General features: G+C 36.1%; 1 protein-coding gene across 4 annotated transcripts in view; it reads left to right on the top strand.

Moving 5' to 3' along the window:
* The window catches only part of GPCPD1 (glycerophosphocholine phosphodiesterase 1), a 48,028-nt gene that overhangs the window by 10,449 nt on the left and 11,000 nt on the right, over positions 1-26,579 (top strand). For 3 of the 4 annotated variants that reach the window (XM_019472945.1, XM_009282587.2, XM_019472946.1), the window contains exons 3-16: positions 1,178-1,262; positions 2,173-2,257; positions 9,742-9,817; positions 11,623-11,664; positions 12,962-13,085; positions 15,844-16,090; positions 17,176-17,338; positions 17,428-17,560; positions 17,796-17,850; positions 19,884-19,976; positions 22,073-22,150; positions 23,291-23,330; positions 24,123-24,184; positions 25,613-25,678. In XM_019472945.1, the coding sequence (XP_019328490.1) occupies positions 1,178-1,262; positions 2,173-2,257; positions 9,742-9,817; positions 11,623-11,664; positions 12,962-13,085; positions 15,844-16,090; positions 17,176-17,338; positions 17,428-17,560; positions 17,796-17,850; positions 19,884-19,976; positions 22,073-22,150; positions 23,291-23,330; positions 24,123-24,184; positions 25,613-25,678 (1,349 nt within the window). The remainder of the gene's footprint in view (positions 1-1,177; positions 1,263-2,172; positions 2,258-9,741; positions 9,818-11,622; positions 11,665-12,961; positions 13,086-15,843; positions 16,091-17,175; positions 17,339-17,427; positions 17,561-17,795; positions 17,851-19,883; positions 19,977-22,072; positions 22,151-23,290; positions 23,331-24,122; positions 24,185-25,612; positions 25,679-26,579) is intronic. The other variant, XM_019472947.1, reaches the window with a different exon arrangement.

Genomic DNA, 26,579 nt, shown 5'->3' with positions numbered 1-26,579 from the left:
AAAGAATTGTGGCGTGTCGTGTCCCCCCCCCCCCCCCATATTAGGGGCTAATTTAACTTTAGCTGAACTTCCTCTTGTCTACTTTGGTTTAAGGGAGACTTTGTTTGAAACTTTACATTTAGGCATTTCCTGTTAGAGGCTGAAGTAAATTTCAGTTTTGTTTTTTTTATTACATTTTATTTAGAAGTTGCGCCAATACTCTGGTAGTTCTTACATTTTGCATAGCAAGACTAAAAGGTTAAGCAGATGGTGCATAAATATATTTTAAAACTTCACATATTCTCCTTCTACAATGGATTTTTTTCTTGTGTCTAAAAATATTGTTGAAACTCTGTAAAAGCAAGATACTAATTTGTCCTTTCCGTTTGTATTTATCATTGTTGTTGTTCTTACAGTGTGTGTGTGTGTGTATATCTCTAGAGGTTTTGTATTAAAAACAAGGATAAGTTGCAATGTTAACTTTAACTCCTGGATATCCCAGAATCAAGCATTCTTACCTTATTGTAGTCTTTTGAGTTCTTTGCATATGTATGTATGCGTTAGGGTAGACAGAGTGTGACAATTTAATGTTGGGGGGTTTTTTTGTGTGTTATGCTTTTATATCCAATAAAAACCAGAAAGCATAGCAGCAAAATTTAATTTTATTTCTCACAGGAATAAAATTAAATGGATGTGTTGTCTTGATAATGATGCTAGCAACCTCTTACTTGTCTGGGTTTTCTAGATTATTGGTATGAATTTCAGAGAATGCTGGTTTTAGAAACGTATGTTACTGCAGTACTGTGTGTGTATATATATTTAAAAAACCAACCCACCCTATACAGTATATAGGAAAAAACCTGTTTCATCTTGACAATAAGCATTTTACAGTGAAAATCTGCCTGCTGCATTTGCAGAAATTTTTGAACAGTATTACTGCAGGAGGATTTGAAAACCAACCCTTTTAAGGGCTGGGGTTGTCAGTAGTCCCTCTCAGTGTGGTCTGTCTTAAAGATGGAGAAGAAAACACCGTTGTAATTTTGGGTAGGGGGAAATTCCTTTCTGAACCAAAAAGAGGGAGTTTGGATCGGTGTTTAAAGTATTTGAAGGTTTGACCGTTTAGGCTGTACTTACTAATTCCATATAGGTTTGAGTTATGATGATTGTGGAGTTTTTCTGTTTGTTTGGGGTTTTTTAGGAGAGGTTTTTGCAATATGTGGGAGCTGCAGTGCTTTGGGAAATTGGAATCCACAAGTTGCAGTGGTTCTCCAAACTGACGATCGGTAAGTTGTGGTTTTTTGGGTTTTTTATTTGTTCCCTTTGAAGTAGCTGGAGTTCTGGAGCAACAAATTTATTCTGGCTTTGAGTTTGTAAACTATTGAGCTACATGTACTGTTAGTAAAACTCTCCAGAATGTCTTGTGTTGCCCTTGAACATTTTGAATGCTTAAGAATGTGTCTAAGAAAATGTTTAACTTGGGTATGCTTTTCTAGTTACAGATGATGCTTCTACATTGTGGCTGGCATATTTCAGTAGTTTAGTTGTAGACATTTTGAATAAGAAACTGCTATGGATAATTCTCAGTCGCATAACTATACAACATGATACAGGAAATGTTTTTAGTGTTTACTTTCTTTTTAACCTATACAAGTTGTTATTATGGCTATAAAGAGATGGCGAGAAGATTATTTAAAATGAGAGTTGCATTAAAACTCTTAAGTGGTTTGTGTGTATATAAAGATGAGTGTACATGAAGAAAGTTTAAATGCAGTGGAGGAATTCAGTGATTTCTTAAAATGGTGCCCTGCCTATCGCTGTTTGTATGATGCAGGAAAATAGGACTCGCAGGACATATTTATAATTCTGGCAGTGACTTGCTGTGTGATCTTGGATGAGTCCCTGAATTACATCATCATGTTTTCCCCATCTGTTAAATGACGATGAGAATTCTTGCTCCATTAGAGCACTTCAGATCTGTAGCTTAGAAAGTGCTATTTCAGTTCGAAGTATTTATTGTGCTTTGTGTGTGTTTGGCTAAGTTACCTTGTAAAAACCTTTCTTGCAGCAATACACTAAACTTTATTTTAGAATAGCACTTAGGACAGACATATGTCTGAGGTGGCTGTTAGGCTGTATTTTGAAATGGTTTTGGTTTTGTTTTGTTTTGTCCCACCCCCCCCACCCCCTCCCCAGTCAATTATGGAAAGCTACTGTAGAGCTTCCTAGAGGAGTTCCTGTTCGGTATCGGTATTTTAAAGGGTACTTCCTAGAACCTAAGGTATGTACAACCTTTTCTATTTTAAGCTGGCTCATCCTTAGGAAAAATTTTCTCTTACTTGAAGTAAAAAGGATTTTCTGAGTTAAACTTGAGTTTTTAGAAATAAATCTTAAATTGCAACATATGAAACATTAAAACACTTGTGGCAATACAAGCAGTTCACTTCTGGAAATACAGGACCATATGTTGTTAACTTTAATTATTAATGTTAAATTGTATTCTCTCTTTTACTAGTGTTAGTGTTTTAAAAATTCCGGTGATACTGAAATGCCTGACATTATTATAAAGCTTAAATGATGTGGTGAAGTTCACATTAGTTATAGTGGGGCTATAACTTCTACACTTACAATAGAATATGGACTTCAACAGAGCAAGGATCTCTAGCATGGAAGCAAGTGATAGCAGGAGAAAAATGGTTAGTGTGAGCAGGTGTATTTAAATTTGCCTCATCTACTACAGTTTTTAAAATTACTGCAGATTTTTTGGTGAAGCATGAGAAGTATTAACTAGCTTTTGTGCTGCATAATTATCACATTAATCTCTTGGAGTAAAAAGGTAAGACAAGGAATGGGGCATTCCAGTGTTTTCTCTAGGTTTGTATATAGGTATTTGCATGACTTGGAGCCATGTGCGGGTGTGAGGGAACGACAAGAGGCAGACACAAATGTGTTTTTACAGGTATTGATGGCAAAGTTGCATGTGAGTTGAATGTATGTGGCAGTATACTGGTCTGTAGAAATCGTACTAGGGTAAGGGGGAAGTTCTTCAGACTAGGGATGAGACTGTATCCAGAAAAAAGTTGGACTAATTTACGAAAATAAGCAGCTACTTTTTAACTATTTTTCTTAATAACAAGTAATAACTGTTAGAAATAACCCATTTAAAGCTGTCTTTGCTGTCTTTCTTACTCTATTAATATCCTGTAGCTATTCACCCTGGCCTTTAGTTCTTCACTGAAATTGGGAGTATGAAAGCTGTAACTAAAAGTGTAAAGGAGTTATAGAATCATCTGGTCTATATCTTTTAAATATTTTAAATTACTGTCAAGAGTGTGTAAGATTTTGTCAGTTGGACTAGCCTTTTTTTCACTGAAAAATATTTGACAGAGATCATCTCAGTGAAAGATACTAATTTTAAATGAAACACAAGAGACTGCATTCTGTTTTTTCATTACAGCATGTGAAATAGTCTAATCTGAAACTGATGTTTAAATTGTTATTCTGAGGCAAAAGAAGGGATGGCCAATAATAGATTTATTTTTCTGAGGTCAGACTGAGGCCAAAAGTAGATCAGTTCTTACAGCCTATCAGCTCTGATGGGACTCTCATATTTTTCACAAATGCCCATGAGTTTAAAATGTAAGCAATAGTGCACTAGAAAAAGCACACTTAGTGAGAACAGATTGGTAGAAAATGCCCTCATAGACAACACAATTTCCATTTTATTATTTGAAAAAGTTTACAATATGTATTGGTGAGTGTGTTTCTTTAAGTAGGTGCTCTGTATCGTGCACGCTTTATGTACTGTGTGATGCAGAGTCTGCCAAGGTAAGTATAAATTTTATGGAATACCAGCATAAAAAGCTACTGTATATAAAAAGGAGGCAAAAAGAAAACCATCCTACAAAACAAAGTATGTGAATTGCCAGGGTACATGGTTATCCACTTAGCGGTGTCTAGCCTGTACCGGTTAAGTGCACAGGACTTTTTCTCATAACATACAGTCTTTTGAAGAAAAGAATTCCAGCTACAATGTTTTCTTCCTCTTTTTGTAAATTTTTTGAAAAACAATGAAAAAGCAGTATCCCTTTGTTCTAACAGGAATATAATCCACAGTATAGTGCAAATGAGACAGTATATGGAGGACTTCAGCATTAACAACTCTGATAAGGAAAAGATACTTCTAAGTTAAATTCTTCTGAATATATTTATTTCAGTAATTTTTTTCATTAGGCATTGCATGTGATTAATCTCCTAAATTTGATAGGCTTGCAATATATGATCCTTCAGACACTGTTAGCTTTTTATATCAATGCAATTTTGTGTCATGGCCTGTAGTAGGATAACTTAAATACATGTTTAATCTTAAATATATGTTAGAGTCTGAATATATGAATTTGACACCACATAATTGAGTAAATCATGCTGAAGACAGATCCAGCTGAAGTTACTGTTCCTTGCTTTCTATATCAACTGCATCTTTGAGAAAAATATTTGACAGAGATCATTTGAGTGAAAGATACTAATTTTAAATGAAACACAAGAGACTTCATTCTGTTTTTTCATTACAGCATGTGAACTAGTCTAATCTGAAACTGATGTTTAAATTGTTATTCTGAGGCAAAAGAAGGGATGGCCAATAATAGATTTATTTTTCTGAGGTCAGACTGAGGCCAAAAGTAGATCAGTTCTTACAGCCTATCAGCTCTGATGGGACTCTCATATTTTTCACAAATGCCCATGAGTTTAAAATGTAAGCAATAGTGCACTAGAAAAAGCACACTTAGTGAGAACAGATTGGTAGAAAATGCCCTCATAGACAACACAATTTCCATTTTATTATTTGAAAAAGTTTACAATATGTATTGGTGAGTGTGTTTCTTTAAGTAGGTGCTCTGTATCGTGCACGCTTTATGTACTGTGTGATGCAGAGTCTGCCAAGGTAAGTATAAATTTTATGGAATACCAGCATAAAAAGCTACTGTATATAAAAAGGAGGCAAAAAGAAAACCATCCTACAAAACAAAGTATGTGAATTGCCAGGGTACATGGTTATCCACTTAGCGGTGTCTAGCCTGTACCGGTTAAGTGCACAGGACTTTTTCTCATAACATACAGTCTTTTGAAGAAAAGAATTCCAGCTACAATGTTTTCTTCCTCTTTTTGTAAATTTTTTGAAAAACAATGAAAAAGCAGTATCCCTTTGTTCTAACAGGAATATAATCCACAGTATAGTGCAAATGAGACAGTATATGGAGGACTTCAGCATTAACAACTCTGATAAGGAAAAGATACTTCTAAGTTAAATTCTTCTGAATATATTTATTTCAGTAATTTTTTTCATTAGGCATTGCATGTGATTAATCTCCTAAATTTGATAGGCTTGCAATATATGATCCTTCAGACACTGTTAGCTTTTTATATCAATGCAATTTTGTGTCATGGCCTGTAGTAGGATAACTTAAATACATGTTTAATCTTAAATATATGTTAGAGTCTGAATATATGAATTTGACACCACATAATTGAGTAAATCATGCTGAAGACAGATCCAGCTGAAGTTACTGTTCCTTGCTTTCTATATCAACTGCATCTTTGAAGATGCTTGAGATGGACATGGTGGCAAAGCTGGGGGTGATACATGTTTACACAGAGAAATGATAGTTCCCATATTATCCAAAATATTGCTACAGACTAGATGTGACAATACATATAATAATTCACATTTTGGGGAAAAAAAAAAAGAAAGTATTTTTCTCACCTCCCTTTAAAAAAAAAAGTCATAATTTCATCTCAGTTAAATTATTTTGCTTGAAAGATAGTACAATGTTAGGGGAAGTTTGGTTTGTTTGCACTGAAGCATTTTGGTGTTAACAGATTTTGGATATGTAAACAGTGGGATTTTTTTCTACATGATATATTAAAATTTATAGAATATTTGTAGGAATACAAATAAATGTGTATACAATGAACATTTTACTATAAAATTGGTGCAAGTATTGGCTCCTGCATATCAAGAGCTTTTACTATGTTGTAAACATTTTAATGATAATATAAGAGTAATCTTAAGCATTTTAAAAGAAAAGTAAATACATACACTTGATGAAATAAGACAGTAATTTAAACTATTTTGCTCAAGGTTTGTTCTTTTCTTAAACATAGGCCAGTACCAGTTACCTTACTGTGAGGATCTTCCCATGTTTTATTCTACACATACCTTCTGTTTGTTTGGGGGTTGGGAGAGAACCAAAACCCCATTGTCTGGAATTTGTCTTGTGTATGTTACATGTTTTAGGAGAATGCTTTGATATGTATTGTTTGCATGATGCATATTTGAAAACCTTAGTAAGGAAAATACATACCTTATTCTGTTAAGCTATGTTCTATATTTGTTTTTCCAACAGTAAATAAGCATACAAGTTTAGGGTTATTTCTTTCAAGGAAAGTGTGAAATAACTAAGCTATCCGTGCCTGTAGCAGGACTTCTAAACCTGGATTGGTGAACACTTTTCACACTTGTGAAAATATTGTTTATTTATAGAGGTTTCAAATGAGACTTAAATTTACTTTTCTAAAATGTAAATAAATCAAATCCATTTAGTGCCTGGAATATAGTAATAAAAGTTAAACTTAGGTCTAGGCTCAGTAATTTCTATAATATCAGAATACCTTAGAAAAGCTTTTGCTAGACTTAACCATGTTAACCATGGTTAACCTGATAATAACAAAGGAACACCTCTACTGTGACTGTGCTGAGATAGCAGATTGTGTGTTAAACTGTTACTGGAAATACTAGAGCTATAAAATCTTTATTTAGCCCAGGACTTCCTGGCAGGTGACTTATATGTGCTGTTGCCTTGCAAAGTTAGTTACAATGGCTGAATGGCTTTGGTTGATTGTTTGGTTTTGTGTTTAATTATTGTCTCTCATGGTGCAGAAATCCAGAGACTTTTTTGTCAGAAATCCAACATCAGCAGTTAAGCCCCCCAGTGCCTACTCTGTTGTATTGCCTTGGATCAGGGATTTTGGAACTGGCCTCCTAAATAATCATTTAAACATCCATGGAAGTGCTTTCATTTTCTAATTGTACTGAGCACCCAAGCACTTCATGCAGAGTGTGCATCAGACTGCTTTGAACCTCTGGAACATTATTCTTTATAGGCATTTTACCCTTTAAGACCTTCAAAATTGCATCAGATGTTCAGCTAAATATAAATCAAGCAAAATAATTTTTATGTATTTGCTTTTAAAAAAAAAATTCTGTGTGTTAGTAGAGAGGGATCCATGTCATACAGTGCCACTTACTGTAATCTCAGTGTACTGCCCACTGGGATGCTTGATGTGACATTTGGATAGGTGCCCTTTTAAGACTGTCTTAGCAGAGGCTGACTTTTTGGGTAACAAAAAGTTACCCAATATGAATATGATGACATGACTATTGATGGATGAATGAATATTGATGACACATGAATATTGATGACACATCATATACTTCTGCTACAGGCTGATCTGAACTGGGCTGTTCAAATGCGGTCAGCATATGCCACTGAAATTACATCAGTATTTTAACCTCATTGTAACAATGACTTCTGTTATTTGTAATTAAAATATTATATAAATGCCTATAAACACAAAGACGGTCTGAGCAGGGATTGTGAGAGGGCTCTCAGTCATGTCTGTGCCTGTTCTCTAATCCATTGCCCCTTTTTTCCAGGCAGCTTTGCTTGGCTCTTATTAGTATGGAAAGTGTTGAGGGTTCCTGGGATTAAATGCCTAATCAGCCCACTGTATTCCTTTCAGGGGATGAAATTTTGCTGAATGTATCCAGCGTGTTGTGCTTATTGTTGGGATACTGTTACTCAGTCTCATTCATAATTTTAGAAGCTAGAATTAAAATGTACAATTACAGAAGTGTAAGAAATAGACTGGTATTGGTATTTTAATACAATATATTGGGGGCTTCTACAAGGAAAAACCTTTGCTTACCTTTTGAAGAAAACATCTTAATCCATGTTAGGACAGATTTGCATTGCCCAGGTTCACAAGCTACAAGTTCTGTATGTGTTCATGGGAGTCGCTGTTGGAGAGCTTGCAGGCCTGCATAGTGTTAGGAAATGGTAGCCTCCCTGCTGGCAAACACAGGTTTCAGCTTCGGAAACTGAGACTGTGACATGCAAGTGTGGATCTGCTGTAAAGAGGGAGGAAGATGCTTCTCATTATTTACTTTTCTAGAAGTCCATAGGAGTGATCATTGTGGCAGCAGTGAGAAGATGGGAATTAAAACTGCCCTATAACAGGAATAAACTGAAAACAATAATATCATTTTATTTATATTTACATGCATTCTATCTTTAAAGCAGAACTTTAAGCATATGTATTTTATTCTGACATGACCCTTAAGTATAGATGCCTCTGAATTCATTAGAAAAATTAAATTGCTTTTAGCTAAGACTCACAGAGCAAACCTGTCTTATTGAGCACTTTTTAAATATTTGGCGTTTGATGTTAATTCATTCAAAAGCATAATAGATTAAACGTATTTGATCTATGTCAAGAAATCCCATCTGCTGCTAAAGAATTTATTTGGTGAGCTGTAAGATAACAAAGCATTATGGTACTGTGTAATTATACTGCTGAGTTTGAAGCTTGTCTGGATGTCCCTGTTGATCCGAAATCTATTTAAACAAGAACCTGAAGTACTGGGACAAGTTGGTGTTGAAGCTTATGACTTTGGCAATTGTAGCAAGTCTTTTTGGAAATAAGAATTACTTAGGCCCAAAACACCAAAATGACAAACTCTACAGCTATTTGATAGTGGTTCTTATGACTGATAGTAACAACCACGCAATGTTAAGGGAAACTTCTTAGGGTGACTGAGCTGGGAATCAGGCATATTCTTTCTGTTGCTAGCCAGTGGTTACCTGAAAGCTTTAACCTAGAAAGCTATTTCAAACTTAAATTGTTCTGAGAGAAGAGATTGAGTTATTGTTCTGATTATCTATCTGAGTCTTCGCCATGTTTGTCAACAAATGTAGTCTTTTAAGGGACAGTAATCTTTTTTTGGTGAGAGAATCTAATTTATCCTGCTCCAAATGGAATAGACTGCAGGGGCTTCACTGCTGGCCAATTGGGTAGTATCAGTGTCTTTTTCCTTCTGAGGCAGCAAAATTCCAAGTATTTATGTTTTAATTAGATGGTAAATAATTTGCTCTTCTGTACCACAACTAAAATAAGTGTGTTTTATAGACTTTGAATTAGTCAAGCAAATTTTGAGGGAGAACCTACCCCTGCAACTGTTAAGTGCATGAGTAGATGATGAGTGCTGTTTGGAATTAGAGATGTGGGATATGTTTTTTCATAAATTGTTGCTTTAGTATCTTAAGAAAAAAGCAAGCACGCTTAATGAGTTCAGAGACACTTTGTTGTTTTTGTATGAGAAGGAAATTAAAGTAGTCCAGCGGAGTAGCTGTAAGCAGTAAAGATTTAATAATTCCATGTAACTTCGCCACCCTGTCAGACTTTGTCACAAGTTTTGTCATATGTGTACCCAACACATCAGATAGCATCATCAGCAGTTGCAGGGGTAAGAAACAAGCCTGATCTGTTTTCTTTTTCATTCTCTCTTCTCTATCCCCCTCTCCTTCTCTTTCTTCTTTTTTTCTTAAATCTGTAAGTTTAGTTCACAACCATCCCAAACAGCTTCACGGGTAGAAAATCAGATATAATAAAAGAAATTATTGCAGACATTTAACTTTTAAATTACAGACTATCGATGGTCCCTGCGAAGTCATAGTTCACACGTGGGAGACTCATCTACAACCACGATCAATTACCCCTTTAGGTATGGGCATCAACTGCATCTGTTTGAGGCATATGCATAAGATTGCTAATATGCTGCACATTGGTTTAGAGGGATTGATAACTACAGTTTTAAAATAGTTAAATGTATTAATGTGTTGGAGGTATAAACTTTTTCTTTGCACAACATGGGCCTTACTCTCAAAATAGATATATAAATAAGTGGCTTAAAAATGGAGTGGATGTGAAATTCTTTGCTGCCATCCTTAAGATTACGTGGGTTGTTTTTTTTTGATTAATTTGGAATTGTAATAATTTTCTGTAAGTTTAATTCTTTGAGACTAAGGATCCATATAATTTTTTTCAGAGAAAATGTGGCAAGGGGGAGGGTGTGAAGTCACTGCTGTTTTTATTTAACTACTATTTCATTAGTAAAATTTTAAAGCAAAAGTTCTTAATTAGGCTTCTTTAAGTAAATGGATTAATGTAAATAAAACCACGAATGGGCTTATTTACTCGGCAATTTAGCAGTAATTTATTTTGCTGGAAGAAAAGGTGGCATGCAGACTCGCATACAAGTTCCTAATGCTTTTCTGAACAGGGGAAAAGTTTGGTTTTTAAGAGTGACTGAAATAACCTTTGAATGTAGCTTGTAATTTAGATCTCTTCTGCTGCTATGGGATGGCATGTTTCATGCGCTGTCTTTCCTAGGATATGCAAAATGTTATTTCCTCTACGCTTAGGAGTTTACATCTATTAAATACCTTCTGATATATTGAAAAAATGTCTTTTAGAAAGAAGCTGGTATTAAAGAAACTGTTTGTTAATCATGAGTAGTACCATGATCACGTTTCCCTCCCCCCCCCCCCTTTTTTTTTTTATTTCAATTGAATTAGTTAAGTGTTTCTATTCCTGTAACAAGATTATGTTTCTGTATTTTTCAGTAACTGATTAACGAAGCAGCCTACCCTCTGTTAGGGTCTAGACTATCTCTAAATTTGGATAACTTCATTCCAAACAGTTAGGATTCCCCCCCCTCCCCCCAGTAATACTCAATGCTTCATAAGCAGTCTTTAAGAAAATGCATCAAAACCAGGATGTTAGCACTTGGTCATTATGATCCTAAATTGTTGCCTGTGGTTATTAAAAATTGAGGGCAGGCCCATGATTCTTAGGAAAAAAATGGGATTAATGGCTGTAGAGACAAAATTTTGTTAAGATTTATGTTTTAAGAAACTTACAGTTTGTTTAGACTACTGCAATTCTGTTAATGCTGGTGAATTTACTTAGTGTCTTAAGATTTCAGTTATTAAAACTTTGGAGAGGGTGAGGATAAAAGTAAGTGTGAAATGAGTGTTTTGAATATTTCATCCTAGGTTGGTTTCTGTCACGTGGGCAGAATAAGCATTTTAATTGTGACTAACTTGATTTAGAAGCAGTTTTCTTGTATGTTTGCAAGAAACTTTAATGTCTTTGACACTAACAAGAAAAGCATCTTAGATCATAGTAGGATGTAGATATTATCAGCAAAATACTGCAGCAAACTAGGAAATTATGCAACCTTCTTGCTTTTCTCAGTTCAGATTACTTCAGGTAAAACATGGCATCTTGTGTGTTGATTTGGTTTTTCTTGCAGAAACTAAGAAAAAGCATAAATTGGGAAAAAGCTTTATAGAAGGTTGCAGTAAACATGTTTATTCTTTGTCTGTTTCAGTTTTCCTACGTTTTAATTAGATATACTTTTTAGAAGTGAAGTGGAAAAGTAGATTAATCTAACTTGGCAATGATTTTTTATAATGTGAATACTAATTAGTTTCTTTCATTCTTTTCCCCTCCTTTTAATTCTAGAAAATGAAATTACAATTGATGATGGATACTTTGGAATCCGTAGTAAGTGAGATATATTGACCTTCACTCTTTACCATGTATTTAATTTTAACAAGATTAAGTGTTGTAGTTGAAAAAATATTTGAAATACTAAGTTAGTTGTGACAGGACTTGCCTGTAAGTGATTGTTTTCTCTGCTTATATGGTTATTTTTATATCCAGCATTTGTGAATTCACACTCAGGCGGAAATCCCTTCTGGTGTTAATAAAAGACTGCTAGGAAGAGTTGAAATATTGTCAGTGTGCTGGTGTTAAAGGTTGAAATTTGCAAACTTTAGATCATGAGCATGTGTTTTTTGGAAATACAGAATAGAATATTAGCTTTCTCTTAAAACCTGGCCTTAGAAAAAACTCTTTGTGCCTAGAAAAATATTATCACTTACACTAAATGTACACAATCTGCCTCTTCAGTTAGGCACGTAACTGCCAAAACCTCTCATAAGCTCAAACCTCATGTTCTTTTTGTGTGCGTATGTCTCACTTTTGGCAGTTCTAACCCACCTGTCACTTAAAGCTCAATCCTGTGGTGCCTGAGATAACTCTTTGTCATGTCTCATACATCTTGTCTTAAAGCTCTTTCATTTTTCTTCATATCCTTATCGAATGATACGTTTTGCTAGGAACTCTTCAAAACTGCAGGGTCTGCTTCAGCACCTGGTCTGGCAGCTTGGGCTTTCTGGCCATCCTGCTTGTAGGCTTTCCTTGTCCTGGTGGTGAGGTTGAGGATTCTCCTCCATGCTTTGATTCCCCATCATATCTGTTGCTATATCCTGTCCTGCAGACTTACACTGCTTTACTGGCATTGATTATGATAAGCTAATTTGACACCTGTATCTCAATAGAAACAGGGAGTCTCAAGTTGCTTATGAATCTTCAGAGTTTTTGTCAGTGTTACTCCATGTGTTGGGAGATCCCAGGACAAGGGAATGTTATGTCTGCCTTTGGAGACTTAACTTAGCCCTTGATTCCATGAATAAAATTAACACTGGAATACTTAGTGCTCTCCTGCAGACAGTTTAGACATGAATCTGGTGAGGATCATTGTTCCTATTTAATCTCCTTAAAAGCCAGCAAACAACTGCAGTATCTGTTGTTTATTCTGGGTAGTTCAGAAAAGACAGGTGAAAGGATGTACTCAACAATTGCTCTGGAAATATTATTGAATAAGGCCGGTGATAAGGAGGATTGTCTGGAAGATGGTGTCAGAGGAACTGTATTTATATTTTGTATGTTAAACTGTCTAGATTTCCCTAAAATAAGTTATTAAAGTGTCTTCTACTTTTTGTTTAATTTTTGATAGATGGTATTGAAACTGTGGATGCTGGGTGGCTGACTTGTCAAACAGAAATAAGATTACGTCTGCATTATTCTGAGAAACCACCTGTAGTGATATCGAAGAAGAAATTCAAAACATCAAGGTTTAGGTAAGAGCCTGCTCATCTCAGTTTGCAATTTATCTGATGTTAATTGTCAATACTAGTGATTCTTTTTTTCTTAATTAATGTAGCCTTTCAATTAATTTTGGGTTGCTAATAGGGGTGTACTATCAGGCCAATTTCCAAGTATTTAGGCACTTTGTAAAAATACGGTGCTAACGTTAAATCAGTGGTGTGTTTCAGTTACCTCATTTTATTATTAATGTAGTGTGAAAAGAGTTTCTTCTGTTTCAACAAGGGAAGACAAACAGTCAAAACTGTTCTAGTTTCACTGCTGACTTAATACTTTTTGGTTCTTGCTTTTCTGATAGTTATTAAGCTACTAAATATGTATAAAGCAGATGTGATAGCACAAGTTAAGCAGTAGGTAACAGGTGTCTTTCACAAATACTTATTCCATACTTGCCTTGGTGTTTCCTGCTTCTTGGCTGGAACTGTAGTGTTCTGAAGTAGTTCTCTGCTGTTACTTTCAGAGAGTTTTCATCTTTGTTCTTTTCTCTTAACTTCTTGAAAAGAGCAGAATGGAAGTGGAAGTTGGGGGAAAGGAAAGGGAGAAGGCTTCCTGGTTTTTTGTTGCTTACTACTTTTTCTCCTTACCAAAGTAAACAGCCCTTTCCATTTAATATATAGTTAATACTCCACTGGCATTACAGATTTCCAGTCAACATTGATGGTGGAGATAACAGCATTCTCTAATCACTTCTGTTGCTATTTAGGTCAGTTTGATGTTTTTTATCTGTAGAGGTGTCTCAAAAAGCAGGCATTATTATAACTATACAGTTGACTGACGGAAATGGGTATCTTAGTCCTGATGTTTTGAGGACTGTGCTATTGCCCTGAGTGTTTGATCTCCTTCCCCTCTTGAATTTCTGGGATCTGGAGCTTGCTCTCTCTTCCCTGCCCCTCTTCCCCCCACCCTGCCCCCGGCCCCTTTCCTTGCTGCATGTGGTGGTTGGTTGGGTGGTTTTTTGGGGTTGGTTTTGGGTTTGGTTTTTTTTTTGAGCTCTGTGGTTGCCAAGCTTTATCCCAGCACATATCGTTGTACTGTGTGGTGTAAGCTTGTTTTCTGTATCTTTCACGGTCTTTTTTTTTGGGGGGGAGGGAAGAGTTGAGATGTATAAAAACCTTTCCTCCTTAACTAGAGCCTGACACATCTCTGAATGCATGATGATTGTTGCTACTAACAATCCTCAGAAAAAGTGCTTTTTCACAGCAGCAATTTTTAGGTAGTATGTTAGCCATGTGTTACTCTTACCAATGGGAAAGAGGGGAGCAGGAGTGCTCAGATCCTTTGACAGACTAACAGTATTTCTCCCACTCCTAATCTTGCATACAATCCATCTTCTTGTTTGGAAAGGATTGTGGTTCCCTGTTTTTCTTTGATGGAAAACATTTAAAAAAACCAAAACCAAACAATTTTGTATTCAATTGCTAGAAACCAGATTTTGAGCTTGTAACATATGAGCAACTTCCAGCACACCACTATCAAAGTTATTTACAGATCACTCAGTTAACCTGGGAGTTAATTCTGTACTGTGTGCCTTATTTTGATGGTCTGACACTTGATTTTTTTTTTAAATTATTTTTATCCTTCCCCCACGTGCCGCCCCCCCCCAACTCTTCTGATGAGGGGAAAGTTTATTTAATACAACATTCTTCAGTGAGAATTAATACTTACGTCCTGTTCTCTAGAGCTTTGCAATTTTTCCTTGTGTGTTACAGCAGGTAGAGAGATAGCAATTTCTGAAGCCTGATCTTTGTCTAAATTAGACAGTTGAAATCCAAACTTGATAAGCTGGATGCACTCATTAGATACTGTTTTCCACGTTCTGCCTAAAAAGTTAGGTAGTTTTTGTGACTGTCACTTGCTATGGCAGTGTCATTTTTCAAGTTTGTGGAGCATCTGTGTTGTGACTTTTTTTATGAGGGTATTAAGAATGTGGACTTAGTGTAAAGGATTTCTATGATTGTAATTGTTTCTTTGAAATACAACTTCAGTTTTACTAGTGAATGGACATCTAACTACATGATAACTCTTTATCCCATCTGTTGCTTAGATGATTCAGAAAGGGATTTGGATTACTCATATATGCTTCCGTCACTGGCATAATTCATTCTGTTTGGAAGGTTTGCTCTATAAAATGAATTCTGAGTCTTAGGGAGGCTTATTCTTCTCAGTCCAGGATTTTTCAGAAATTGCATTCAGTTTACTTTTAAATGATCATTTAGGATTTCTCAAGGGACTTACTAATTACTTCAGACTATCTTGTTTATGTCTAATAGAATACATTTATCTGCCTTATTGGTGTTCAGAGAGACTTATAGTTGTATCAGCAGCCACCAACGTTCAGGTGTTGATCTTGATGATTACTGCTATTTTCAGTGCTTTTCATTAGCCTTTTGGCATTATGGGTATAAATCTCTGGAGAAAGGCTGTCTGTTTGGCAACCCAGATCGTTAGTTTGGTGGAGTGCTGCTTCTCAGACCATTAGTACAGTTTTTACATTTATCCAAGTTCCAGTTTTGGAAGTGACTTGAGCACTTAAATCTGACTAAAATAAGATTTAGACAACAGTTGCAAACTCTGCCTTTTGTGAGGGCCCACTGTGTACACTGTAGATGGTGGTGTTGAGAAGAATTCTTGTGCTGTTGTATGAGCTTCTGCTCAAGCTTCTTTCTAATTCTTCATTATTTCCAAAGACACTCCTGTGACTTAACCATTTGTTTTGTATTTCTGGTTGAGTAGAGTAAAATTGACTCTAGAAGGCCTAGAGGAAGATGAGGATGACGAAGAGGGCCAAGAGAAAACATCCCCTACTGTCCCTCAGAAAATGGCAAACACTGTGGAGTTCTCCTTAATAAGTAACAACGAATATAAATGTCGACACTCTCAGCCAGACTGTGGCTACGCTTTGCAGCCAGACCGATGGATAGAATACACTATACAAACCATGGAGCCTGATAACTTGGAATTAATCTTTGATTTTTTTGAGGTATGTCTCTTTACCACTGAGAAGCAACTCCAGTCTGCCTTCAGGAGTTAAAGGAGTTAATTACCATGAAGGTTTCACTATTAGGATAGGGCTATTGCCTGATATTCTTGATCTTTTGGACTTGTGTAAACAAAGCCACAAGGCTGTTGGCTACTGCCCCATTTTGCAGAAAGGTTTTGTGAGTCTTCTTGGTATGGCATGGAAAGCTTTGCAGTTTCTGCTTATTTAGAAGTACAAATAAGACTCAAATCTTGGTGTACGGTACTACATGTAGTTAGGTCGGCTTGATTTTTATCCTTTATCAGAGATCAGTTTTGCTTATCCTTTTTTAATCTGAACAATGTGTATATGAACTAGTTAAATTACAACTATTTGATCTTGATTTTTTAAGTTATAAACAAAGAGATTTCTCTGCACTGACTAGCGCAAATTAAAACTGGGTGCTTGCTGATTCTCACTACTACAGCTGTTATTTTGCACTGTATTTTTTTCTGAAAGATTTTAATATTCAAAGTCCTTTTTAATAGCAACTTTTGTCTCTTCATACTGTTTATGCAGAAGAAAGTTTTAAGCATTCTCTCTTCAGTCTAAAAATACCTTTAGATCACTTACGTTCATAATTGTAAGGTGACTACATAGTTCCTGAACCTGATGATGGTCAAGAAATATATGTTCTGCTTGCTAGTTGCCCTCTTCCTTCCCTGCAAATGAATATAACCTTATATTAAGCATATATATTATTCCCGTTCATCTTTGTTCTAAACATGACTTGGGCTTTTTAGAAGACAGACTATTCTACGCATGCAACTTTGATCTGAAAAGCTGAAAATCTAAGAGTTTTCAAAGACAAATGTACATGACTTCCTAGATGTCCATCAACAATTTCATATTCCTGATCATAACTTGCAACACACTGTTATATTAAACAATTTTTAGCCTGAAATCAATGTTTTCTGTAACACACAAGAAATTTCTGTATATATCTTCCTGAGGAGCAAGGTTTCCATGAGAAAGAAGAGTTTGTTTAGCATTCTCACCTACCTATAACAGTAGGTGTTTTGGTTTTTTGTTTGTTTTGTTTTTAGGAAGATTTAGGTGAGAAAGTAGTACAAGGTGATGCGCTCCCAGGTCATGTAGGTTCTGCCTGCCTCCTGTCATCCACAATTGCAGAGCTTGGGAAGAGTGCTGGAATTCTTACACTTGCTATTATGAGCAGAAATCCAAGGAAGACAATTGGAAAAGTTAGAGGTACAGTTGATGCAAACAGATGTAGATAACTTTACTGGAAGTCATCCATTATCTATTGACATGTGAAGCATTTGGTATTTTTCTTGTAGTGGACTACATAATTATTAAGCCGATCCAGGGATACAGTTGTGATATGAAGGCTTCATATGCAAAATATTGGAAACCAAGAACAACTCTAGATGTTGGACATAGGGGAGCAGGAAATTCTACAACAACAGCTAAGTAAGTTCATTTGCATTTTAATCTGGGGGTGTGTGTTATTTTAGTTTCACTGACATCAGTTGAGGAAGTGGACAGTTTAAAATAAAAAGCTACAACCCATAATCATTTTAGTCACTTCAATATCAAACGTGGATGTTCTGTAAAACAGAGACTTCTGATTTGTATTTCTGTTGTTTCAGTGGACTTCTGTGCTATGCTGCATCTAACAAAACCTTTTTCTTTGCTGTTATTTCAGACTTGCTAAAGTTCAAGAGAACACTATTGCCTCTCTGAGGAATGCTGCTAGTCATGTATGTATGCACATTTGCACGCACATAGTACCCGTATAGTTAAAACTTGCTCGGCTTGTGTGCTTAATTTCCATGATTCAATACAACGAATGGTAATTCAACTGATAAAAAATTACATCAAATCACTGTGGAAATTCCCTGAGAGATAGGAAGGGAAGTAATAGCTAGATTAGACTCTCATTCTTAAGTTCCTCAAGAAAAACCCAACTTTGATCTAATAAGTTCTGATGGTGTTCTAATACAGGGAAAATTTTAATCTCAACCCTGCAGAGACATAGGGTTGGAATAATTTTGAACAAATGAATAAAATTTTAGCTCTGCTAGAGTCTGTCAGCATAGTCTGAGGTGGCAAAGGTGTCGCTCAGGAACTGCTGAGTACCTAAAATTGGTGTCCAAAAATCAGACTTGGGAGCTGAGCTGGTAGAATAAAACAATCCTTTGTTTCAGTGCTTGCTACAATGAAGACTTTAAATCCTAAGATGAGACTTTCAATTTGGGAGATACTAGCTAGCTTCAGGTGATTAAATTCTGTGATTGAGGTGGTCACTTTTATTCCTTCCAATAATCTTGGTCACTGAAGTGATCTGTGATAAGATTGATCTAGACAATCTAGTGAGACACTGCAGCAGAGTAGCTGGAGTCAGAAGCACATTCAGAGGTTCCTTGTCTAGCTCCTGTTTTCACAGTGAAGAGCTGTGGTTAGTTATGTAAAGATGCTGCTGTGAGATCACCTGCCGCTTAACTTGTAGGGTTCCTAAGCCTTTTCAGGTACTTCTTCACTAATGTAGATTCTTACCAAACATCTTTTGAAGTTGTTAAAGGGATGGGAGCAGCATCTAGAGTATTATGCTTATTGGCTACTGATTCTGGAGTACTGTACTCCCCAAGAGTCATACTGAAAGCTTTCTCTCGTTTGGGAGTCAGGGTATAATTTGAACAGTGGCTGGCTGCAGAGCAAAAGAAAACTGCAGCTACTAAATGATCCTTTTGAACAGTAATTTTTCATTTCTGGGTGGATGCTGCAGGTTTATAGACAGCTTTCAAAAAGCCCACAAGAAGTATGCATTGAGGCAGAAATTTACTATGAAGTCATCAGCAACATCACCAGAAAAGTAGTTTCAATTATTTGCAGATAGAAAAGGCTGAAAGCCACCACTCTAAAAATATTTCTGCTGAGAAAAGGGCTGAAAAAAGCCTGTCCTATTTTCTTTCTGTACTGATTGAAAAAGAGTAAGCAAGTCAGGATGATAATTTGATGAATAGTATTCTTGGAGGCCTTTCAAAGGAATGAATTACGGACAGTGAGAATAAGTAAAAAAAAAATTGTTTCTGTGTGTTTATTTCTGTCTTTCCGGCTCTCCCTCTTTTCAAAAAGATTGTACTTAGAGCTCGTTTGATCTTTCTTCCTTTTTAAGCTTCACAGAAAATAACATACAGTTGTAAAGGATAGGAGAATACTGGATGTAGCTATTTCTGCTCTTGCACATGTTATAACACGCTACTACTGTGTTACTCACTAGCGACTGCAGAAGCTCCTCAGTATATGGAATATCTCCCTAAAGCTTTGCCAATTTGTAGCAATCACTTGTCTCTTGGTGGGGTGTTGGGGAGGAGGGAGGAAGGGCACCGCGAAGGCATCTGTGTTTAAAAACATCATCTTAGCCTTTCTCTGAAATCAAGTTTACAGTACTTGAATGTTACTAGAGGGTTTACAAGATTAAGCAAGTTTTATATATATATATATATTGGAAAAATACCGTTGTTATATGGAGAGATATAACTATATATATATATATATATATATATCAGAGCTGCATTATGGTAATTTAAAATACTTTCCCATATGATTTTTTTTTTTCATTTCTAATCCATTGTTGAGTATAGATAAACTGGTAATAGCCAGTTGCATTCAACTTCTGGTTGATGTCCAGGACCTGTGAATACTTGGCAACTTGTCTGCAGTTCTGTAGTCCTTGTGCATAAATAGTTAATTGGTTTTTGTTTTATTCTGTGTGTTTTTCAATTTTCTGTAGGGAGCAGCATATGTGGAATTTGATGTACATCTTTCTAAAGATCATGTGCCTATTGTATACCACGATCTCACATGTTGCATGGCCATGAAAAAGGTAAAGATGATGATATCTGTATCTTATCTTTAAATGCAACCATTCCAGAAACTAAAATGCCAAGCTTTCATAGAAATAATTCTGGGGAATCAAGGGATGGAAAGGGAAGAAATATGCAGCATTACTGTGTGTATAAAGTAGAGCAGGGAAGTTGTTTTTCCTTTTGATGTTGTAGCAACAGCATTTCAGATGCATGGTTTGAGACTCTTCAAGCCTACATTGTAGTTATTTTTTTAGGTTTTTTTAATTTATGGTTTGGAAGAAAAATGCAGACAACTCCACTATATTCAGTAGCACCTCTGGGACTCTCTTAGACTGTCAGAGTCAGAACTTCTAGTTGTTTCTTTTTTGAGGGACAGTTAGTGTAATTCTCAGCATGATTTCTCACTCCTGCTGATACTTAAATGTATACTTCTCTTAAGCAGTTACGTACTCATAAATGCTCTTTAGGTCAAACCAAAGCCTATCTTGTTTGGTATCCCAGTAGTGGCCAGTAGATGGAAAGCAGAAAAGTGGAAGAAACAGGGATCTCTGTCATTTAGGGGGTTTGATTAGCCACAAATGGCTTGGCTTCCATTAGTTTTTCTAACTTTCTTTAACCCTTTTACTTCTGCATTTTGCTCTGTCCTTTAACTGTGAGGTAAACAGTATATTTCATGTCTTGTTGGGACAGTAAGTGAGGCTGAAGAACTGCTTTTGGATTGCTCAGTGGAACAGAAGGAAAGGAGTGAAGACAGAGGTTCTAGGAGCAGGAAAATGGCTCCTGAAAGCAAGTGTCGTGTTCCTTTCCTTGCTTACCTCATGAGGTTGCAGTTGTTCCTTCTTTTTTAACCAAAAACTCTTTTCTGCTGTTTCTGTAAGCGTCAAGAGTACTATAACATAAGAAGCAGTGAACAGTACTGTTACTCGTATGTACAGATAAGCATTCCTTAAAAGGTGCTCTGAACAGACTATCACAATACCTCTTAAATACCCAAGTTTTATGAAGCATAACAATTGAATGTTTTCATGGAGTAAAGTGACATGACACTCCTTAATATCGAGAGAACCATAGGCATAAGGACCGGTGACTAAAAAAACCCACTGAGGTGCTTTTCCATCTGGTCTGTTGCATGTTCTCCACTGAGGCCAGAATAGTTGCATTCAGCAGCAGTGCAAAGAGGTTGGACTCTGTTCTAGTTTTCTTCCTTTCTAGTTCTGGCAGTGAAAAGAAAGATAGCATGGCAGAGCAGACTGCAAGATAAGTTCTCTCTTTCTTCTTGGCACTAAGTCTGTGTCATCAAATTCTCACACCTGTTGCAATATTGCAATTTATAAGAAGTTTGGTTTTGAACAGTTGTGGAAATGGAACTTTGACTAAGGGAAATGCATATTCAGTGTATATTGAATCAGTATTGTTGAGTAAAAATGTCTTTATAGTGAAGAGGGGAAGTGAAAAATGGATTGACAGAATTTTTTCAACACCAGATCTTTAGTTTGGGGGCAGGGTATGCGTGTCTCAGTTTTACCAGGACACTTGTCTTTTTTTTATTAGTTTCTGAGACATTGGATAGACAATAATTGAGCTGCCTTGGAGTATTTTTTAATGCATTTCTTTACTTGCAAACTTTTTTCCTGAATACATTAACTGATCAAGTTTTTACAGAATAAATGTGCTAACCTTTTCTGAAGAAAGAACATTGAGGTGTCTGACTTGCATGAAAGACCAAATCCTGTTTTTTTTCAAATTGACACTTGTTTCATTCTTCTGAGTGCCTGTGTTGTCTCCTGAAAACTGATCATCTTACTCTTGCTATAATAAGATATCACTTGTATCTTTATCAATAAAAGAGAAAAAATTACTTGCCTTTAATGTTACCATATTCAAAGCATGTAGGCTTTTTTGTAGTTTTCAGTGATCATAGAATCATTTAGGTTGGAAGAGACCTTTAAGATCACTGAGTCCAACTGTAAACCTAACACTGCCAAGTCCACCGCTAAACCTTGTCCCTAAGTGCCACGTCTACATGTCTTTTAAATACCTCCAGGGATGGTGACTCAACTACTTCCCTGGGCAGCCTGTCCAATGCTTAGTTATGTATTATTTCTCTTCAAAGAAACTGGATACGGAGCCTTTGGAACTGTTTGAGATTGCAGTCAAAGAACTCACGTTTGATCAGCTACAGTTATTGAAGGTATTGTTCTTTGGCCACTATGATATGCTATGTGTAGAATTTTCAAATTGCGTATGAAGCTTAGATTTTTTTTTGGAGTAACTACAGATTGGGAGAGGTCAAGTTTTAAAAATTGTACAAGTAGAACCAAGTAGCTAATTCCAAGAATAGTACTTTTGCACCATCATTACAACTTGAATAAATGCCATTTACTTACCTTCTAGAAAGATGGTCTGACAACTTGTGTAGATCCATATCATTATGCTAACATTGATAATTAAAAAAAGAAAGGCTGAAAGTGGTGGTAGTGTTCATTGAAAGCCAATGCTTTGGAGTCTTTGTTGAAGAAGAAAGATATTTGTCATGAAGTCTATCTAATTTTCAAATGTTTCCCTGTTAACAAGGGAGATCCAGATTATGTTGAACTCCTCTTTGGCGGTGCATGTGGAGGTGTAGAAGGGTCCATGACTCAATGGTATGGACTGGACAAACTGGCTAGAACTAATTGATTGTTGGTTTTTTTTTTTTTTTAATTGGTTATCACTATCTTTCAAACAGAAGTGCCTGGCCTACGTAAAAAGGGGGTCAGGGGATGAGACTGGGCCACTAAAGACCCAGCTGAGATATCTGTCCTCAGTCAAGGAAGCACCTGGCTGATCCAAGAGCTGTATTTTTACTTAAAATTACTTGGTCTCCTCCTTTTTGTGGAGAGAGAATTTGAATGGAGCGAGGGAGTTGGTCCTATGCCTGGCCTGATTCTATCTCAGTATGTGACTACATTATAAAACCGCTGTTGGCCCTCTGTCTGCACTTGATTGGAAACACGGAGTCTTAACATCTGACAGAGAAGGATTTAATGTTCAGATTTCTTCACATGTTAAATTATATTATGTGTGTTTCTACCCTTCAACATCTTTTCTGAATTTTCAGTAAGAACATTTTCAGTTTGTTTTTGAGCTTTCCTTGGAATCTTTATGTTTTAAAGTTTGAAAGAAAATTGTGATGCGTACTAGTATTTCCTTTGTTCTTTTACAAATTACTAAAACTGTAAACCTTTAAACTTAAAAACAATTTGTAAGGAAAATTAGTTATATTTTACATGTAGTAAAAGATCTCTATGGGTGGAGTATTTGTTAATTTTACTACTCTTATGCTTTTTAGCTGGCTCACGTGACTGCCCTGAAAGTAAAAGATCACAATGGTATGTACTAGTTTGCAAGAGTCTTGAGATTTTACTCCCATGTAATGATATATATTCTGTGGTTGCAGTCACTTGTTCTAATCACATTTGGCTTCTTCATGAACATTTCTAAATGCTTATGTAGTTACTTTAATTTAGTGCATGCTGTAGAGTTCTTTGCTGGGAAGTAAATACCCAGATGGGAGTTACTCCCTTGGGAAGAGGGGACAGGAGGGTAGAAGATGAATGCATAGCTAAATATATATTTATGAATATTCTTAACAAAATTGTTCCCAATGTTTCCATCTTATGCTTCTCTAACTGTACCTTTTTGGCAGCTCTTCAGAATTGCTAACAAGAACTTCGGTAACTGCTGTAGTGTGTCTTATTGGTGCTGTAAATTTTTGGTGTTAATTCATCGCCTTTATAGGGACAGCAGAATCAGACAAAGTATCTCACACATCCTACCTGTCTGGGAAAAGATAAAATAAATAATAAGCCTTGACAGGCAAGGCTGCTTCTACTGGATGTGATTCAGTGACTGAAATGGTGAGGGATGGGAGAAGCTGCTTCTGATAAATATTCTGGCAAGGCTTTTAATGGGGGTCAAAAAACTCTCCCACTTGCAAAACAGAAATTGCCAACACCATTGTTGGAGTATGTCAGTGTTGGGGGGGGGAAGGCTTAGGTAATTAAAAGAAAGACCTGATTCCATTCTTTACTCTTAAAGGCCTTATGATTTTGAGCCAGTCTTTTCTTGCTGGGATTAGCAGTGCTATTTGTTTTGATTCAGTATTTTGTATTTCTTTTCAGCATCTTTTAAAGACGAAGAAAACTCTGCTTTTGAGACCCAGCCATTTCCTTCTCTGCAGAGAGTAAGCAGCGAATGTAGAGCAATAGAGATGATGACTGTGGAACATGAAAACATGCATTTTTCTTTCAGCTTTGCACACATAGCAAGGGATGTTAATTTTTGGGTTTAGGCCTCCAATATCAATGCTGGAACTGAGAACATAGGCTTTATTGTTGGCCACTGGAGCCTTTTCAGCAGCTAAAAGTAATAGTTTAAAAAAACAGTTTAAAAGTAATATCTTTCAAGCTTCTTAATTCATGAACCCAAGTTGTATAGCTCAGGATACACTCAGTTTTACAGCGGGTTAGCATCTAGGCATTGAGTTTTAAAGCATCGACAATTGTTTGCTGATTTTGGGAAAAAACTTGGCCTTTGGCAGTTCATCACATACTCTTGGCCATCCAGCAGAGCCAGACACAGAGAAATTATAAGTGAATTTCTTGTATGTTCCCATTCATGACTATTTGCCAACTCTGGGTTTTGTGTTGGCTTATTTTTCACAGAGACAACTGACCAAAACCAGTTTGATACCATTTACAGTGGTTTTTTTTTTCTAGAACTGCTCTCTCCCCCCCCCCCTTACTGTTTTTCCCAACGTCTGAACTGCTCATTAACATGCCTTTTAGGGACTTGTTTTATACAATAATACTGCTTTTTATTTGGATTATAGAGATGATTAGTATCCAGTTATTTATAGGCTTATGTCAGAACATGTATGAAATAGCCATAAGTTACAGGTCATATGCTCCACTGTATTTTTTTTTTTTTTACTGTCTAATCAGATTACTGCATAACTACAGAAAATAAAGAACTTTGTGTAATAGACTAAACCACTGAGGTTCAAGTCCTCTACCAGTTTGATTCCCCAAATTTAATTTTCTTCCTATAAGAAAGGGTATGTTACTCTCTTCTGTACCTGTCATCTTTATAGGGTTAAAGAATAATCTACCAACGTTTCCTTAATTTCATTAGCTGTTAGTTTCACCTTTTGATTTGAAGTTGCCTTACAATTAATTCTTTACAAGAATTTCACAGACTTTTGTTCTCATCATCATAATGGCAACCTCATGGATTTCATACTTAGGACTACGTGTTACTTAAGATGCTTTTTGCATTCAAAAAAACTTCCTGAAGAAGTAAAAAACATTTCTTCTTTAGGAGTACAAATGAGGCATTTCTCACGCATGTTAAGGTGAATTGACTTGCATTTGTACCTTGTCAAAATTTTGTCCTTAAGACTTTATCCATTTTTATGTATTTCCTAACTTTAAACTGAAGGAGGAAAAGATGTATATGTATCTTGTGTTAAATGTTAAAAATGTAGGTTTCTTTATTCTACTGTTAGACCCCATTGACATTAAACTCCAATGTATTCTCCCAGTAATTACCCACATAGTGCTTAGTTGTCCTCCTTTGCTGTGGGGTCTCTTCATAATGAAAATTTTTTCAGGTCCTGGAGTCTGTTTCTGAAGATGTTGGGTTCAACATAGAAATAAAATGGATCTGCCAGCAAAGGGTAAGTAAATGTACATGGGACTTGCTTTGATTCTTTGCCATTCTCGTGGCTAAAGCTTGTTAATTTGACATGGCAATTTATGAGCTACAAACAAAGGCATAATTTTGGGGTTTTTTTATGACTCTTGTTTTATTTATAACCCACTGTCTTTAAAACTAGGAATGTAATAGCACTGCTTTAGCAAATGAACAAACTTACTCTTAAAACAATAGGAAGTATTTATAGGATTGAGTTCATAATGTAGCTCAGACTGCTTTTAGTAGAAGACCCTTTTTAAAGTCAATGGATCACAACAGGTCAGGCGTGCTATATATGGGAAAAGTGACAAGAAATTCCAACTTTCCTGGCCTGGTGCAGGAGCAGCTACAACATGGTGCAGTAATACAATCAACAGTTTCCTTCTAGTCAGCAATACTGCGGACTCAGCTGGATTGCTTAGCGCTCAGTCTAGAAGGAAACGGTTGTCAAGGCTAGGACTGGAAGCCTGGAGTGGGAGAAAGAAACTAAATAGAGTGGTAGGTGGAAGTCTGTATGCATGGAAACATGCTAATGTTCTCAGAGACATATCAACTGCAGAAAGACTGGTACGTGCTATTCTCAAAGACAAAGGATATCACGTTTATTTCTACAAATCTTATGGTTGCATTTTTATATTTAGAAAAAGCAGTACAAAATATCTGTAATAGTTTTTAGTGATCTTTCATGGAATTCCTTTGTGTTTTCAAAATTAGAAAAGGCTTCTGTCGTGGTTTAACCTCAGTCGGCAACTGAGGACCACACAGCCACTCACTCACTCCCCCCCGCCCCGGTGGGATGGGGAAGAGAATTGGGAGAGCACAAGTGAGAAAAACTCATGGGTTGAGATAAAAACAGTTTAATAATTGAAATAAAATAAAATCCT

This window comes from Aptenodytes forsteri, unplaced genomic scaffold (genome assembly GCF_000699145.1).
Source record: "Aptenodytes forsteri isolate BGI_AS27 unplaced genomic scaffold, ASM69914v1 Scaffold582, whole genome shotgun sequence".
NCBI classification, from domain to species: domain Eukaryota; kingdom Metazoa; phylum Chordata; class Aves; order Sphenisciformes; family Spheniscidae; genus Aptenodytes; species Aptenodytes forsteri.
Note: the sequence above shows the minus strand (reverse complement) of the source record. Positions and strands in the feature narration are given on the sequence as shown.